Raw genomic sequence first — 18,292 nt, 5'->3', positions numbered from 1 at the left:
GGAGTGGGGGGGGGGGGGGGGGGGGGGGGGGGGGGGGGGGGGGGGGGGTAAGTTCCGTATCCCCATCTCTTACTGCTGAGTTCCCCTCGCAAAGTGCAAATGGTTTTTAATGTATGCTTTCAGAGGTGTTTTATAATTTGTGTTTGATTCTGTATTCCTCTTGCCGTGAGGAAAGGTGAACATTTTGTTTAATAGCTGTTTTTAGTTCCTTTTCTAGAACTATTTATATCATTCGCCCACCTTTCTGTTAGTCACTCTGTCCTGACTATGGAGTATTTCATCTTGTGGATACAGCTCCTATTACGAAACAGTTGTGTGGCTCACCGAAGCTCTTGCACCCGCAATCCAGGGGAGACGGGGGCCTCCGCTGACATTAGACCACAGACTGTCTCAGCAGGAGAGCGAGACGATCGTCAGACTTGCATTTCTAGAGGCGACTGTGCTAGAACCTGCAGCATGAAGAAAGGGCTGCAGGGCAGAGAGGCTAGAACAGAAGCCCGGAGGCCAGTGACGAGGCAGGCAAAGTGACCCATAACAGAGAATCACAATTAAATGCCCGCAGCAGTCCTACTGGAAAGGCTTCCACTGTGCACAGAACTGTATTTTCAAAAGGCTACTGAGTATCACCGTCATCTAAACAAACTGATGAAAAATTTGAAGACAAAAGTTAGCTGAAAACGAAGAATTTCCTCCTTTCATCCTAAAGATAGAAATTCTGTGTGTCTACTATTTGTTTCCTCAACTGCAAATTAGGGACAATTGTGTCCATTGAATAGAGATGCTGTGGGGATTAAATGAGATAATACGTGTGAAAAACTTACCGCGGGTGCCCAGAATCGTGGGCTCTCGGTGATTACTAGCTGTTGCTATTATCACACATCCACAGAAGGGGATCAAGATATCCAAGCAAGGATACCGAGCTAGTGGCAGTCCTGGCCCTTTCAGGTCTGCTGGGCAGAATACGGCAACTAACTTAACCTTTCTGGCCTCAGTTTTCTCACCTGTTAACTGCGGAGGACGAGAAGCATAAGACTTACAGGGGATACTTCTAGTTCTGGTTCTCAATTCTGGCTGAAAGTACAAGATTTTCCTCTAGGAAAAATCTAATCAAGTTTGTAATTTCCATGTACATTTATTTGGGATATTTCTTGCTTTGTTTTGATTTTAATCTTTATTTTAGAGGAAAGAAATGTTAAAATGTTTCCAAAAAATCAAATTCCAACCATGGACTGTCTACCTATTTATGGTGACATATTTGATTGTATTTTTGCTTCTTTTAGCAAGTTATTACAAAACGGCAGCTTGCAACGTGGTTTGTGAATAGAAAAACTGACAGCTGAGAGAATAAAGCTGGTTTTTAAAAAAGGTGTGAAGTTTTTCTAGTTAGAAGCCATCTGAATTTAGAAAACCAAACTTTCTAGTAAGGGAAATTTGGAAAGGATAAAATGCATTTCCTATATATTATCAAAATATATTTTATTATTAGATATACTATGGAATTGGATGTCCCAGGTTAAGTATCTAATGTGGGGAAACACAAACTTTAGAAAAAAAGTACTGGATGAGATCATTTACATTATATAAATTACTTATTGAAAAATCACAGAAACTACACATGAAAATATAACTTGTACATTTTATCCATACAATATACCCATAGGTTTATATAAATGAATTTAGTTTTTCTGAGTCCTTAATCACATGTGTATATAGTCACACACACTGGTACCACCACATTCCAAATGAAAAGAGACATACTTCTCACATGAAAACTCAGAGGTGCCCTTTCGGGAAAGAAAGAAAGGAAGGAAGGAAGGAAGGAAGGAAGGAAGGGAGGAAGAGAGAGAGAGAGAGAGAAAGAAAGAAAAGAAAGAAAGCAAGCAAAAGAGAGAGAGTGAAAGCTCTACTCTCAGAGAAATGCAGTGTAATAGGAAACACGCACACACACACACACACACACACACACACACACACACACACTCTAAACCAGCCCAAAAACACTATACGAAGGCATGACTATTCTTTCCCGGGATGCCGCGAGCCCTTCCTTCACTGTGTGAGCTCCGTTCTCAGCGATCACACTGGCCCCTCAACCGCAACAGCGCTACACAAACCTTCTCCCAGCAAGCTCCAATGTTACTCTGGCGCTCGCAGAAGGTGGTAAGGGTGAGAGAGCATTGAAAGAAAGTACAAGATGGGATCCCTGTCCTGGAAAAAACTTCAAATTTGGTTGAGGAGCAAATAAAACCTATCAGCAGGGAACGATCATCAAGTGCGCTTCCAAAGCCACTGGGGCAGGTGCTCGGCCACGTGCAAGGCGCTGGGGTGCAGGCAAGGAGGAGACACAGTCTGTCCCCGTGAGGCTCACAGGCTAGTGGGAGACAGACATGCAACAAACGACGGGGCAAATGAAGAACCCAAGAAAAAGAGAAGTCTGGGTGCTACGAGGGTAGAAGAGGAGGACCCAGTTCAGACTGGGGAGCAGGAGAGTTTCCTTGAAAAAGTCCTATTCAGGTGGAGGCCTCAACGCTGGGCAGGACTGACCACCTGAGACCCAACACAGAAACAGACGTGACCAGCAAAGCGGGCATCACAACGTACGTCCTTAGAAGCCACGGTGCCTGCGTTCAGCTGACTCCTACGGACACTGGGGCACCTTCACCCGGTTAGTCCTTTTCCCTGGTTAAACATTTTACCCCTTGCTCGAAGTCCTTCCTGGCCCACCTCGTAACTGCCAGCAAGTGACCACCACACAGGAAAGGGCAGCACCACCTCTCACGACGTCCAGCCCCCTCGGCCATCAACACCCATGTCCACGCTGTGTCCTTCTGCGTTTTCTTCCCTTCAGAAGAAAGAGATCTTTCACTCATACGCGAGGCCAGCACCTTCTCTTATGCTCTGAATCCCATCCTTCCTCATTTCTTCAGGGATCTGTCAATCGTGTTTGTTCAGAAACTAGACCCTGACTCTTGATTGCTTAACAGAATGAAGTCCAAACTTATTAGGTCAGCACATGAGTCTTTCCAAATTTGGTCCGACCTATTTCTCCAGCCTCATCACGTCTACACGGTCATCATGGTGCACCCACTTGGTTTTGATCGTTCAGATACCTTTTCCTCCCTGTAGGCATCAGGTTGCTTGAGACCTGCCAAGTCCTGGCATGTTCACTCACTTAACAAATATGTATTGACTACCTCTCATGTTCCAGACGATGTGCCATTCACTGTCAGTAACCGTTGACATTTAATGAACATATATTATGTGCTAATAGCTTTGTTCTTCATTAGCTCATTTAAACTTCAAAACAACTATGGAGACACTGAGGCTTACAAAGTTTCATTCATGAATTAAAACATTCTTAACCACCATCCACAGTTAAGAAATACTTTTTTTTGAAAAAAATTTTTAACGTTTATTTATTATTGAGAGACAGAGTGTGACCAGGGGAGGGGCAGAGAGGCAGACACAGAATCTGAAGCAGCTCCAGGCTCTGAGCTGTCAGCACAGAGCCCGACGCGGGGCTCGAACTCACAAACGGCAAGATCATGACCTGAGCCGAAGTCGGACGCTCAACCGACTGGGCCACCCAGGCGCCCCAAGAAATACATTTTATATCATGATCCGATGTGTGTATGTGAACATGTGTCTATATATTCACAAGCAGGTTCACACACATACCATTTCACAAAACAATTTCTACCCTTCTTATGTGAAATGCACTCTGATATTTAAAACATTTATTTCAGTTAAAAAAAAAAAACTCACTAAATGGGAGGCACCGTGTGAAAACAAGATGCTCGACTGTGTCCTCTACTGAATATGCTGTTTTCACAGCGTGCCCACAAGGTCATTCACCTCCATGTAACAGACTCTAGTCCTTCCTGGCCCCGCCTCCTGCTATCTTTGACGGCATTCCTTGGCCTTCCAGAAAGCACCACTCATGTCAGCCAAGGTAGAGCGGTTACCACAGTGCCATTGCTAGTGGCTAGAGCGCCTGTTTCTCCCCCAGACTATGTACTGCGGCTTTAAAACACACTCTCTTCGCATCTGTCTCCTCAGCACCACGCGAGGTGCCTGGCACAGAATTGGAACCAAATACATGTTTTTTAATGAATAAGAAAACATCTTCATTCAGAGCCCCGTTTACTTTTACTTTACAAGAAAGAGCTTAATAAATGTTACGGTCTGGCTCCTTAATTCATAGTATATTTGAAGAACTGTTTCCAGGGGAAGGAAGTCAGCTCTCCCAGGAAGGAATTACAGACAGCTGAAAGCCCAACAGGCAGAAAGCCTGGTTTTCTCCCACCTAAAAACCTGACAAATGCATCCACTCTCTCCATCTCCGGTGTCACTGCAAAGTCAAACTGTGGTTTTGCCACATATGGTTTGGTGCCTTTAGGCCAGCAGTTAGTGAGAAGCTAAGCCTCAGTTTCCATTTCTGACACATGTGGATGACAGGTGAGCCTACACTCTAAGGTGAGATGAGACAATGTTTTGTGTAGCAAGCAGCTAGTGCCTTCACACAGCACAGAGGCTCAACAATGTGATGGTTATTATTATTCGTATTATTTTTAATACAACCCACAATTTATTTCCTGTCTGAATGCCTCCGGGTTTCCAAACTAGCTTCCCTTTGCCAGGCTCCCCTAAAAACCATTCATCACGGTGGAGCCAGAGAGTGCTGCAAGTCCCTGGACCGTGGTTAATTCACCGAGGTGACAAATGCCATACCCTGTGAGCCTCCCGGCAAACAGCCTGATGCCCCTCCCCAGGCAGCATACAGCTCTGTGTTGTTGTGCTGGGCCTGCTTGCTCTATGCCTTCTCCAACAAAGCCAGTTAGAGCTGATGGGTTGCTTTCCTCACCCAGTTGACTATCCAGAAAGCATTGCCCTTTTCCAGAGAGCTAGTTCCAGAAATAATTGGCCAGCCATGTTATTTGGCTCAGAAAAGCTACGCTTGTCAGTTTCAGGCCACTCAACAGAGAGCTACAGTACTGATTAGCTCTGAGTGCCATAAGACTCAGCGTACATCCTTCCTGATCTGGCAGATTCCCTGGAGTGTGCCTTTTAAACGAGAGAGACAGAGAGAGAGAGGGACAGAGAGAGAGAGAGAGAGAAAGAGAGAGAGAGAGAGAGAGAGGGAGAGAGGAAGGGAGGGAGACGGAGAGATGGGTGAAAAGATACAGAGAAATGGACTGAAATATCAAGATTCCTGTCAAGTGCCTGAATTGATTCTCAAGGTAAAGGGCCAGGATCTTGACTTGTTTACCACTGGATTATAAGCACCTATGACCAATGACTAACTTGATAAACATCTGTGCAAACCATTAGGTTTTGTGTGTGTGTGGGGGGGGCGGTTGGTTAAAGAAGATGACAATTCTCTTGCTACTTACAAGGAAGAGCACCCAAGACTTCTGGCCAGAGGGAGTACGACTTGCTCTTCTGGTGGGAGCCTATCAAAGAGCCCTGAAGCTCGTGTGAGAAAAGCCTGATCCTAGCCGGGCTCGTTCCCACCACCTAGTAAGATGGAGCGTTTATTCCAAAGGCACATTTGCATTAATTTAGGTATCTAATTACAATTTGGTAATTTTTTGAATGTCATATTCTATGTATCCAACAGCTACAGATGGGAATGGAGGTAGGGTTGCCAGAATCTTACCTGGAGTCACTTAGTCTGCATGTTAAGGATTGTTTTCTTTAGGGCCATTCTTCTATATTTATATTAATACCAATGGAAAATTCCAAGACAAACAATCTATTCTTGTTACATGGCAACGTAAGTAATGTTAAGTCTAGGGGAAAATGCTGCTGGTCTCTATATTATAGAGACCAATATTAGAGACGAAGCCAGAGAGTTGTTTTTCCCTTCTCCATTAAAAAAAAAAAATCCCCTCAACGCTACCTTAGAAAATGGGTCTAATAGAGAATTAGCATTTCTAAAATGTTTCTTTGTATTATTATTAGGTTAAGTGAGTTTTCAGGACCTTTCGAATTTTTTCTTCAGCATTGTACTATCTGTGGTTTATTAAGTGGATATTTTTCTTGGTTTTACAGACAGCATGTTATAGAATTGTCTAATTTGTAAAAAAAGAAATTGTCTTACAGGAAAGATCCAGCGTTACTATCTAAACCTTTGTGTATCAAAAAAATGAAAAGAAACTGATCCACACCACCATTCTAAACAAGTCACATTTTCCATATTGGACATGAGATGAACACAGAATATTGTTTATGTGGTAGGAGTAAGGAAAAACTCTTGGTTGGGCAAGACGGAGATAAAGCTTATCTTTAGAAGGACTTCAAAAGTTCTCAAAAGTAGGATGGGATTCTATTTCATTTAAAAAATAAACTGGCCACAAGGCACGTGTGGGGAAGATGATACAGAGGGAACTGGAGCAGAGAGCGCCGTGAATCCAAACAGGCCACGGTGGGTCGTCACCACGCTGAAACAGTCACCGATGAGCTAAAGTCCCTTCTGACGAAAACGCACGCCTAAGCTGAAGGGTGTACAAAATTGATTCAGAAACAAAGCCAAAGAAATAGTCAAGCAAAAATGGGAAATTTCAGGATATTAAATTGGGAGGCACTTTAGCACGGATCTCAGCCTCCAAGAGTCCGTCCTTTTCCTCCTCACGCAGCCCGACAAATTCTGCAACACTGAGTGTCAGAGACTTTAAATCCTGTTGGGAAACTGAGTCAGACACAAAGCTCAAACCATGGGTCATCCGAGCCACGAAAGAGGAAAACGGCGAAGGCAGAGCGAGCGTGTCCAGGCTAATGCGGGACAGCAAGGGAGCACGGAACCAATTACACGACGACGCGGCTTCTTCCTCAGAGGTGCCTCTTTCGCTGGCAGAAAGCTCTGGCACCGTCAGGACACCAGCGGGACACCGAGGTTCCATGAGCCACCAAAGAGCGAGGCACGTTTTTCCTCTGGCACACGGACAATTTGTTTTCATGTTGGCATCTGTAAAAAATTCACAGAACTGCCTTGTTTCCTCAAGCCAGTTCGATAAAAGATGTTTCCCCACATGTGCGAAATGACGGTCACACGCTGCACCACCTCAGCGGAGAGTCTCCCGCCTATAAAGGCAGACAGGGCGATGTCTCCTCGCAAATAGGTGTCGGATTCCCATTTGGAGAGAAAAATAGATTTTAAAGAATATTCTTGTTACATTTTAACATCTCCAGTGTTCACTCGCCTGCCCGCTCCTGGGCACGACGTGAACTGCTCTGAGGAAGACAGAAACTAATGACCCGTTCGAGGCGGGAACCCAGGCCCCCCGGTGCTGTCCCCGCTGTGCTCTCAGGTTAACCGGCGGGGTCGGTCCCTCTGCCTTCCCTGACCGCGGCGCCCTATATTCAGAGGCAGACGCGGGCATCTAAGTTCTCCCCGTCCGCCCCCACAGAACCCTCTCGCCTACTGACATCATCTATCACCGGGCAAATGAGAGTCCGGGGAAGCATCAGACTGATTACCCAGATGGTAGGTGGGGGCAAGATATCTGGCCTTTCCTTCCACAAATCCTCCCAGCGTTAGCTGCAAAAGTCCGCTTCGGTGCTGAGAGCAGAGACAATTTTATGTGTGTTACTATGCGCTGGAGGGAGTAGAGGAGCCCCTTTTTAAGGCTTTCAACTTCAGGCCAGGTCTCCCCTGAGTCATTTGTGCCTGATGCTTATGCTTATTAGTAGTATTTGCACAGGGCATCGCAATTTATAACCTTCAGGTACAAGGCTGCGTCCGACCCATGCGACAAACCCACAGGACACTCTGATCCTCGCTTCACATAGGAGGAAGCAGAGATTTAATTAATTGTCGCAGGTCACAAAAGTAGTTAGTGGTAAACCCAGCACCCAAACTCCGGTTTTTCGGTTCCAAACTCCCTGAAGATTAAACTGAGGAAAAGCACATACTACGTAAGCACTGGAGTGAGGAGACTGAACAAGGCCACGCGGTCTGCACAGGCACAGAGCTCTGGCTGGGGAGATCCCACTGATGACCTGGCAGTGGGTCCAGAGCACGGCCAGGCTGCACTAGGAGGGTGCCTGGCTGTGGGGACGCCGCTGTGACAGGTGATGCTTCATTCGTTTGTTCACGTGGCAAATCTGGCCTCAAAGACCTACCAGCTGCCAGGCTATGGAGGACCTGATAGGTCAGTAAAGACGGACGAGGGGGTCTCATGTTGGGGTGGGGTTGGGATTCAGATGCGGGCGGCAAAAGCGACAATGAGAAGAGATTATATCAAGATCCTGAATGAGGTTCAGCTGGCTGGGGATGAGAGGCAGCGGGGTGATGAGGGGTGAGGCCAGAAAGGGAGGCTGGTGCGGGGTAAGTGGCCCCGTAACCACGCACCTCAGCACAGCCTCCCTCCGAGGCAAAGCGGGGATCTCAGGCTCTTATGAAGGGCAGGATTAATCTAACCAGACCCCTGGAAAGACCATTCTGGATTCAGCACGGAAAGGGCACTGGGAACACAGCTGAGACAGGAAAGACATCTGCGAGGCTGGTGAAGGTGCAGTTAAAAGTTCCTGGGTAGCCAGGACCCCATGAACGACAGTGGATACCAAGAAAAGGGGACGCGTGGCTAACACCGCAGGGGTAGAGTTCACGGAACATGATGACTGGCACAGGCCAGATGGGAGAGAAAAAGCCATCAAGGATGCCTTCCAGCTTTCTGGTTTGGGAAACTAGGCAGACAGGGGTCTTTCCCCCAGGTATGGACCCCTAAGGCACAGGAGAAGTCACGTTACTATAAATAAGTGCATGCAATACACAATGTTGAATTTACCTAAGATCCAGGTATTCTCAGATACTTCCCGTGAAGAATAATGAGCCAATTACAAATGAGGTTGACTATTAAAAGCAAGCTTCACTTGGCAATTCAAAAAAAATTACTGCATAAACCAAAAGTGACAAAACTATGCATCTTTAAAAATATTCTAAAATTTAGACTGATTCCTCAGTCAATAATAATAGACTTTTATTATACGTGATATTTGTTTTCTCAGTTTTTTGGTGAACAGACCTCTGGAGAGCGGACTTAATAGCAATGTAACAATAACCCTAATACAAGTCCTATGTTGTTATTTCCTGCACTAGACTAAGCTTTGGTTTGGACCACAATTCAGCCCAGAGGCAGAGCTCTGAGGCTGAGGAAATTATAAACAGCTTCCTAGATATTCTCTCTTGTATCTGACTTCCCATTTGACTTTATTTTCGTCTGTCACGGATTATTAAAAAAAGGGTCCTCAATTAAGAGCGGAGTCTGAATTCACTGCATCTGGTGGTGGGGGCAGGTTATCACTAATGCTTTAACACGTTGAGCTGCTATACTTACACAGCAATACATCTGGAAGGTGATCTACTTTCTTCTCTTTTTGCTAATAACCTCATGTTGAAAGCCAGCATCATTTTATGTTTAGCGTGCTCACAAACGGTAGGAACACCTTTATATACAAGGGTAATTGGAAAGGTAGAGTAAGAGAACATTTTCTGACTACCAACACCACCCTATGAAACATTTCAGAATGTGCAGATTTACTGTCATATTTAGAACTGAGAATCCAATAGAAAGAGGAACAAAATAGTTTCTGTAGTCACAAAAACCAGAAAAAAAAAATCTCCAATCCTATTTCCAACTTCTTAACAGGTATCTTGGTGGTCTCCATTTTTGAGCTAACTTGTTAATCTGTTCCTGACAGTTAAGAAGGTGGATCAATTAAGATATTCAAAACCATTAAAAAATTTGAAAACTAACTGCCATATAAATATCACCATGAAATCAGCTAGTAGCATTCAAAACTTCTCAAAATTTTTACTTATTTCCATCTAAATACTCCTAAGGTATGAAGAGACTGGTTGGGGTGGGGTGGGGGTGGCTTCTGGGCAACTCATTTCACACCAGACTCCAGGTGTGAGGATTTCAGCTTGGCCTGAAGTCCTGTCTGGACTGTTATAGAAATACGCCCAGGAAGGATGGGGGAGCAGAAGTGGTAGCTTTAATCTGGTGCAAGATCTAAATGCCCACTATGTTTCAAGACCGAGAAACAGCCTACGCCGTAGCAGATGACCTTTAATGGTAAAATTGAGAGAAGACTTATTAATATGGTAAGCTTTCTTAATTTAAGAACATGTTATATTTTGTTCTTTGGTTGTTCTGTGCTCTGAAACAATTTGAAACTTCGGAATTGGTGTGACGGCTGAATTATTTTCTGCTGTCCGGCTCGATCTTTGTTAAACATCTATTATACATGAAGCTCTGTCACAGACATAGGGAATCAGAGTGTGAACAAGATTCAGTCCTGGCCCCTCAAGAGCTCAGTTTAATTTATAGTAAGACACTCGATTCATTTTAAGAGATCTCTTTTTTTGCCCTTGGCATTTAAAAGTAAAAGAAAGATTTGCCCTAAGCAAATAGAATGTGCCTAGAAATTCGATGAGGGATTCTATTAGGACTTTAAAAAGAAGCTAAAATACATCACGAAAGAGCGAGAATAAAATTATATAAGGCAATTAACATTTGGGATTAATAACAGAAGAAAAAATATGAGACTAATGAAGACATTCTATTCAATCTAGAGAAAATAGGTTAAGTTTGAAACTTCATACTTCGGAAGTACACAAATTCTGATTCACCTTTTCAGGGTAGGCGCACAAGAACGTCTAAACGTCCAATCTCGCCTGTTTGCTACACGCTTTCTGTAGATAATGGCACTGTTTATATTTATGCTTCTATTTATAAGAATGGAGCTAATGGCAAATATCACTGTGAATATCAGACTCCAAAGGCGGGGAGTTTCGTGAATCTTGTGATTCCAAAAGCGGGGCCAAAACGGCAAAGTTTTGCTATTTTCTCCTCGTCCTGCAACTGTGGGGTGAACCCGCATCTGGCCTAGCTGCTCTCATCTGCTGTTGCTGGTAAGAGTAAGAGCCAATTCTCCATCGCGTACAGTCAGCTGGTACACTCGGACGACAACTCTGCTTAATCAGTGGAGAGAGAGAGAGAGAGAGAGAGAGAGAGAGAGAGAGGGAGGGAGAGAGAAAAGGTTGTCGTGTGGGTGGACAAGAAAGAAGGCGGGGTGCGGGGGCGCTGCTATTCGATAATTCTGGAAGATTTCACCCAGGATACCTTCCATGCAGATCTGACGGTCACAGGACAGTGCCAAAGAACCGCCTCCGGTGACAGAATACATTTGCTAGCACATCACAGTCCTGCCGAAGCATCAACTCTGCTTGTAATTCGCGTCCAAAAGGGAAAGTATGTAGTGGTTCTGCTTTCAGCACATCGCAAGGACTAATTAAATCCTCATTACTACCTTCTAATTATTCAAATACTATGGGATTACACTGAGGAAGTCCCTGCTGGCGCGCCAGATGAAAAGGGTTAAATAATGTACGTTGATTCGGAGAACCCGGATCTAGTGGAGACCTTCAGAAAACCACCAGCATTAACATGAATATTTAATTAGACACCACTGTGAAAATTAAAAGGGAATTCAATTAAAAGGTTTTCAAAAAATTAATTCTGACCTCTCTACATCTGTCCAAATAAATAAGCCTTCTCGAAACGTTTTCACCTAATTGCTAATCCAATAACTAGAAGGGCATTTGCTAGTTTCATTAAGCTTAACATTTTACGGGGGTTAAAAATGCAATCATTTTAATGTTAATAATAATTATACTTATTTATCTACTCAGATGACTGAGTAGATATTCCCTCCAAGCCCTCTTGGAAAACAGGGCAACATATGAAGATTTCCTGTTGCTCTTTTCAAATTTTAAGATCTACAAGTTAAAGATTATACAATGAGGATGAAACTAATCTAAACTTGTCAGCTACAATTTTCTCGTAACATTTATTTTAGTATTTTAGTGTTATCTGAACTCTTCCTCCAATGCCTTAGGTACTATAATTTATACTGCTTGATTTTTTTTTTTGGGGGGGGGGTGAAGTGCTTTAATAGCAATTCTGTATGTTGTTAAAGGAGAACTACAGAGAGAAGATTTGATTTAAGATAAAAACCAGCGGCAAACGTGTTACGGAATACTAAACTGAAGTTTTGACCTTTCTTCTTTTAAACTGTCAACAATGAAGAAGTTAAGACCAAAGAATTGGAACTAATTTTCTTTATTCGGTTAGTGGGAAGTTCTAGCACCACAAGAGTGCAAACAGGAGAGTGCTGAGCCAAGTGCTGTAGAAGAGAGCAGCTAAGAATGTGCAGGAGACAGTACCGCAGGAGAGTAAAGAGGCCAATAAATATGTAAAACGTCTCCCTTCTTTTTGTACCTGACAATGGCCATGTCCGTGTTTTCTTGGTGTTTTCTATACACCTTTTACAGATAGAAAATATAAAACTGGAAACCCAGGCATGTTTGCCTACATATAATGTGGGGAAATGGATTTGTGACTGTTGTCCTTAGACAAACTTAACACCAGCAGCCCCAGGTCAGAGGGCACGGAACTGGAGGTGGGGGTAGGGCACTATAGGGCCATGGGACCACCGTGCTGGGCCTCCGGGCAGCATACCGACTCTGAACCCAACATTGGGAAGAGGACATCGAATTGCAGACGCCAGTGTTATTCAGATCCCAGGACAGCCTCAGGTTGTCAGCAAAATTTTCCTCAACAAGAGTGTATATATATTGCTAAATGTTCTTCCTGAACAAGGACCGAGGAGGAAGGAATGAGGGCCGGGCAAGGGTTCAGCTTCCCAAGCCTGGAGGGAGGCAGGCTCCAGGGTAGAATATCAGTACTGCTGTCCTTCATGATGAGGACTCTGGGGAATACCCAGAAAACCACACCTCCAAATAGAAGCAGGCTGCAGTTCCTGTTTTGTGCAATTGTCTCCAGGCAAGTATGTTTCTAGATTCTTTGCCATGAAAGAAAATCTATCTCCTGTGGGTAAATTAAAGAAGGTGTGTGTAACTGGAATCTTACTCTCTTATCTTAACTTATTCAAACAAAGTAAAAGTGTAATAGGAATTGCTCAACTTGGCTATTTTAGTACTCAGCAGTATAGACACTATGTTCTTGTCTCTATCAAGGTCCACGGGTTCTCAGAGAGGACACATTTTTTTAATAGGACGCTAACTCACCAAAATCCTTTTCTCCTCTCTGCTTCTTTCATCACTTCCCTAAATGGGGGTAGGGGAGGATATATCAATTGTAAAAGTATAAATGAAGTTAAATTACTTTTCAGTACATGGGAATCAACACCGGGTAATTTTCTAGCAAGTGTTTTCTCAGATCTACTTTGCACTGCATATGCTATTGGTACACGCCCCCAAAGATGATAAAACTGACAAGGAAAATATTATTATATCAAAGCATTACAATGACTGTCATTTGCCATTAAAACACCTGACCAAATGTCATTAAAAGCTAACATTTCTTCCTAGATTTTAACAAATAACAGAGGCTTAAAAAAACAATCCTTGCTATCCAGTTTTGGAGGAAACTGAACTCATGCATGGCAAAAGATCATTTATCAGCCATTTGGAAATATAAGGGTTTCCTGGTTAGGGGGCTGTCCAACCAACAGAAGGCACACCAGGGACACACATAACATCTTTCAGAGAAAGTTTGGGGAACATGTTCATAACAATATACAAACTATAAAATTTATATTTGCTATTTGAAGGAAATTGTCATTATAACAACCCAGATTGTTATGTATCCATTATCAGTTACCAAAACCACACTGCATATAATGAAGATAATCAGGAAGGAAAAAATAACAAACATACCTAAAATAGTGGTTTTTATATAGTGACACCAGAAGAAAACTCTAGATTTTGCTTGCCAACGTATTTAAGTTAAAAGTTTAATTTAGCTGCATTTCCTCATTCTATCGTTGTTCACATTTGCTTCTCTACATTTTCAAATGTCTTAAACACATATCAGTTGGAAGAGGGTGGGGAACATATTGGTGGAGGATCTAGGAGGGTTTCTCTTTTAGTTCTTAGCAATAAAGGTTGGGATTGTAGGGCTTCCAAATTACCCTCTAATGCTTGCTGAAGCAGCAGAATTCTCCCAGTGGGAATGATGTTACAGGGTTATGTGAGGATTAAATGAAATAACAAATACCTTCATCTGGGCTCTGGGTCTGGCCTGAGCAGGTTTTCAGTGCAGGGTAATTTCTTTCATCCTTTTTTCCCCTCCATTTCCCTGACTTGGCAACGCAACACAGATGTAACCCAAGGCCAAGTAAAGGAGTTTGGAGAGAATTCCCCCTTGCATGGTGCTAGTATGCTGTCCATGAACTTTGAACGGTCTTCCAGATGACCAGAGACACGAGGCGTTAATGCAGAAAAAGGATGTGAGGTATAGGACTGGTTTGTAGGAAGTTACAGTGGAAAGTTTAGAGAAACAAATGCACACACCACTTCACTGTTAAAACATATCATAATATCATTACAAGGCAGTGGTTCTCAAAGTACGGTCTTCAGATCGGCAACGCTGGCAACAGCTGGGCATTTGCCCAAAAGGCAGATCTGAGGTGGCCCCCCTCAAGCCTACGAAATCGGCAATCTGGGGGTGTGGCCGGGTTATCTGTTTTAAGCAGTTCCCCAGGTAATTTTCATACACCCTAAAGTTTGAAAATCATTAACTATTCCATTATTAAGGTAGACTGTAGTGTCTTCATAAGGGAATTAAAGTATTAGTTATACATTAAATTATAATAAAAAAGTTAAATATGTCGAGACATTAGAAAATAAAAATTTCACTTTATTCCTACTAAATATTCATTTCAACACAAATGATGTGTAGCTAAGGCTAATCCATCTTTTCATGGGCATTACTTTCCAAATAATGGGGTGCTAAGTTATTAAACATGTAAAGTAACTAAAACCTTATAATTCCAATTAGAAGCAAATCATCATCTGTACAGCTCATATAGAAATAATTATAGACACGTGGGGTCAGGAACCTTTAAATAGCCGCCACCAAGCTCGCAACTTCTGTCTTCCGGGTGAGCGTGAGGGAGGAGGGGAGGGAATGAAAGTGGCAGCTCCACGGGTCAGATGGGCAAGCCTGGACTCACAGGCAGTGGAAGGGGCCTGGCAGGGCGCCAGATGGTGCTACGGGCTTGCAGACTCTGGTCTACACTAATCTGGATTAAGATCACCACCACCAAAAGTAGCTTTACTACAGAAGGAGGGAAAGCAGACGAAGATACGCACACGAAGACCAAAGGCCTCAACCCAGTCAATAGTAGATGGATGGGGTCAGCATGCAGAAGTGAGCGAAAGGTCAAAGAGTTTGCGGATGGGGGACAACCTGAAAAGTTCAGGGCTTTGGGAAAAGCCCGTGGTCTTTTTTCTGGTTCTGGTACTAACGAGCCTCTGAGAATGAGGAATTCCTACGGAACCTCTCGGGTCCTCAGTTTCTTTGTTTGGAAATTGAGGTGACCGGACTCTACAGTCTCTCAGGTTGGCTCTAGTGCTAAGATCCTACAATTTTATACTATAAGGTCTTACCAAGTGTATACATTTTTACTGTTGAAGTATCAGGGCACAAATACTGATCAAAACAGCTAAACGTACACACACTCTAACATTATACTTCATCAGGACCGATATCCAAATTGTATCACTAACAGTCCCCTTTACACAGCTAGATCAACTGTCAGGCGAGAGTCACGTATAAACTATGCTTCACGATGCTGTGTGGACATATATAGCCTTTGGGTCTTGAACTGTGCTGGGTAAAACTTCACCTAATCTGCAAGAAAGCATCCTTCTTTGTTGTTACATGTATGTTATTTCGTTCATCAGAGGAGGAAACATAACATCCTTTAAAAATCACTCATAAGGAAACGCACAGATGACCAAATTCATATAAGCCTCATATACTCCAAACACAAAGATACGTAAGACATGAACTGAAGACTAACCTCTTTCCTGTGGCATTGGTGACTGGCTCAAGGCAGGATGGGAACTGGATTCTGACTGGCTCCCAGGTGGCTGAGGAGGCATCTGACTGCCTGCAAAACACAGGAAGGGGAGTGGGGACGGGGAGCCCTCTACATTAATGCTGCAATGGCGCAAAACCAAGACAAGTACATTTATTTCATCTCAATGATCACGAAAGGTGTGGCCCCGCAGAGAAAAAGACACGGCTCAAAAAAGTGTGCTATTTTGCCCCTTTCTGGTAAAACGGAGAAGAAACATGGATAATCATATTTACCAAACGATCTGTTGAGAAGTTTAATTTCCTACTGAATGAGTTCCCAACCTCACAAATACATTAGTAGCCAAAATCTGACATATACCTACTAAATGCATTTCATGAAATTCAAGACTCATGAACTAAACTCAGCCTCTTGAGTTTAAACTAATCTGTAAGTGGTGAGGCATGCATAGTGGCCAACAATTTTTTGTTGGTAATATTTATTCGAAGTAAAACTACCAACCAATTTCTTAAAATATCTTTGTAATTAATCAGAGATTTAACATAAACATAGGAGACGTCCATTCAAAAACATAAAACATACTACTATAGAATGTAGTATACATTAGCACTAAAGAAGAAAATATTATTCTGCACCTCTTTTGATCTTTATTGCTAATAAAGCAACAGCATCTAGTTAACATCTATTTGACTTCCATTTATTTAATGGGTGCTCAGTTTGTCTTTTCAAACTATAATGGAAGCTCCTTGAGACAGGAATCATGCCTTTTACTCCCTTAATCCCTGCATTACCATAGCAAATATTAATAAATCTTTGTTATTTAATGGTCCTTAATCTGAGAATACACATTAAAGGGAAAAAAACTTACTATTTTTATCAATTAAAGAGAGGCAATGAATCATGTGAGGCGCAAGGAGACAGGATTTTGAAATTTAAGAATCATCAGAGGTACTTGAGATCTCAACTCACTTTCTGGTTCAGAGGTTTAGAAACACTTCAACTAAAAACGTTAGCGAATAAAGAAGGCAGTTGCCTTTAACACACTCTTCCAGGTGCTAGCTCTCATGGCATGAAGACCCTGCTATTTTCTCTTCTCACTTCTCCCTTTGCTAGAATAAACTGAAAGACTGAAATATACAAGTATACATACCTACGCAATACATACATGTAGGCATACACAGATTTCCCCCACATAACCCTCAGGTACTAGAGTCTATGATTATGCTAGGTCAAGCTAACTGCTTTGACATCACGGGACCTACTTTTCTACAGTTTTGTGTATTGCTAAGAGAATCACAACGGAGTAGAGAAGGAAATTAACGTATCGAAGATTACCACCAATTCACCCGGTGAAGGTCATGCCGCAGAGTCTGGTGTTGGACGCTGAACATCCGCCCTCTCGTATTTCTAACCAATGGCATCTCTGTTAGGCCAGGCAGCCTGACTGCAGACCAGAAAGAGCATGATCCCCAGGGTCTCTCAGGACTGTCACTCATTACTAATTCTAATAATGGTTGTATCTGTGACAGCCAGAGAGGCAGGAAGGTGATTTTCCATTTAGATAATACGTACATATAGTCGTTAAAATATAACTACAAGAAAAATCCTGACATTGTTTTCGGGAGTTTAGGCTTCTCACTTTTTAGAAAAGAATGTAAAACCTATGAATGTATATCTGAGTGCTCCTGGGTTCAAATGCCATTCTCATTCTCAGATGAAATGAAAACCAAGACCCGAATTCACGGACGTTGAGAAACCTTGCGCTGTGAAACCCCTAGGAGTAAGCTCTTAGGTTACAGCCACACCTAGTGCATAAAAATCCTACACACACACAGTACAGCATCTATTCAGTTAGCGCCAAATACTTAAACGTAAAGTAGAAAAGACAACATTCTGGATGAAAACAATTTCAAGGGTAAACGCTGGTCATCAACTCCGCTGCAGACACACAAAAGTTGCTGTGTCCACTCAGGGTCATGTGTTTCCTATGAAACACCCTCAGGCCCCCAGTGTGCAGCCCATTTAGAAATTGAAAGCATGCTGCAGCCAAATCCTGACTTTTTAAAATGTCACTGGGGAATCAGCTGCACTAAGACAGTAAGTGCTTACATTACAATGATTGTTTCTGTAGGACAGACCGAATTCATGGACTCATGACAGCAAAACAAACAGTAATTCTACGTTAATACAGGCCACCGCTACTGACACTATGCACGCCCAAGGCACTGCTCTCATGTGCGATATTTCAAGTAAGAATAAAAGAGGCTTTATAAGAAACCCATCTCATGAATTCAAAAAATACTTTCAAGCAGCGCTACCGCCGGTCTGGTGCAATTCTAAGACAGATAACTCTTCACGGCAATGAGAAAATTTATTA

The 18,292-nt window shown here is 42.9% G+C and overlaps 1 protein-coding gene across 7 annotated transcripts in view; it reads right to left on the bottom strand.

The window, feature by feature from the left end:
* Window positions 1-18,292, bottom strand: part of ARID1B (AT-rich interaction domain 1B) — a 443,672-nt gene that overhangs the window by 77,020 nt on the left and 348,360 nt on the right. For 6 of the 7 annotated variants that reach the window (XM_049653111.1, XM_049653112.1, XM_049653113.1 and 3 more), the window contains one exon: window positions 15,898-15,987. The exons of the other annotated variant lie outside the window; for it this stretch is intronic. In XM_049653111.1, the coding sequence (XP_049509068.1) occupies window positions 15,898-15,987 (90 nt within the window). The remainder of the gene's footprint in view (window positions 1-15,897; window positions 15,988-18,292) is intronic. 7 annotated transcript variants of the gene reach the window in all.

Source organism: Panthera uncia (assembly GCF_023721935.1).
Source record: "Panthera uncia isolate 11264 chromosome B2 unlocalized genomic scaffold, Puncia_PCG_1.0 HiC_scaffold_24, whole genome shotgun sequence".
Classification (NCBI taxonomy): domain Eukaryota; kingdom Metazoa; phylum Chordata; class Mammalia; order Carnivora; family Felidae; genus Panthera; species Panthera uncia.
The sequence above is the reverse complement of the archived record's forward strand: the minus strand, read 5'-3'. Positions and strand labels throughout refer to the sequence as shown.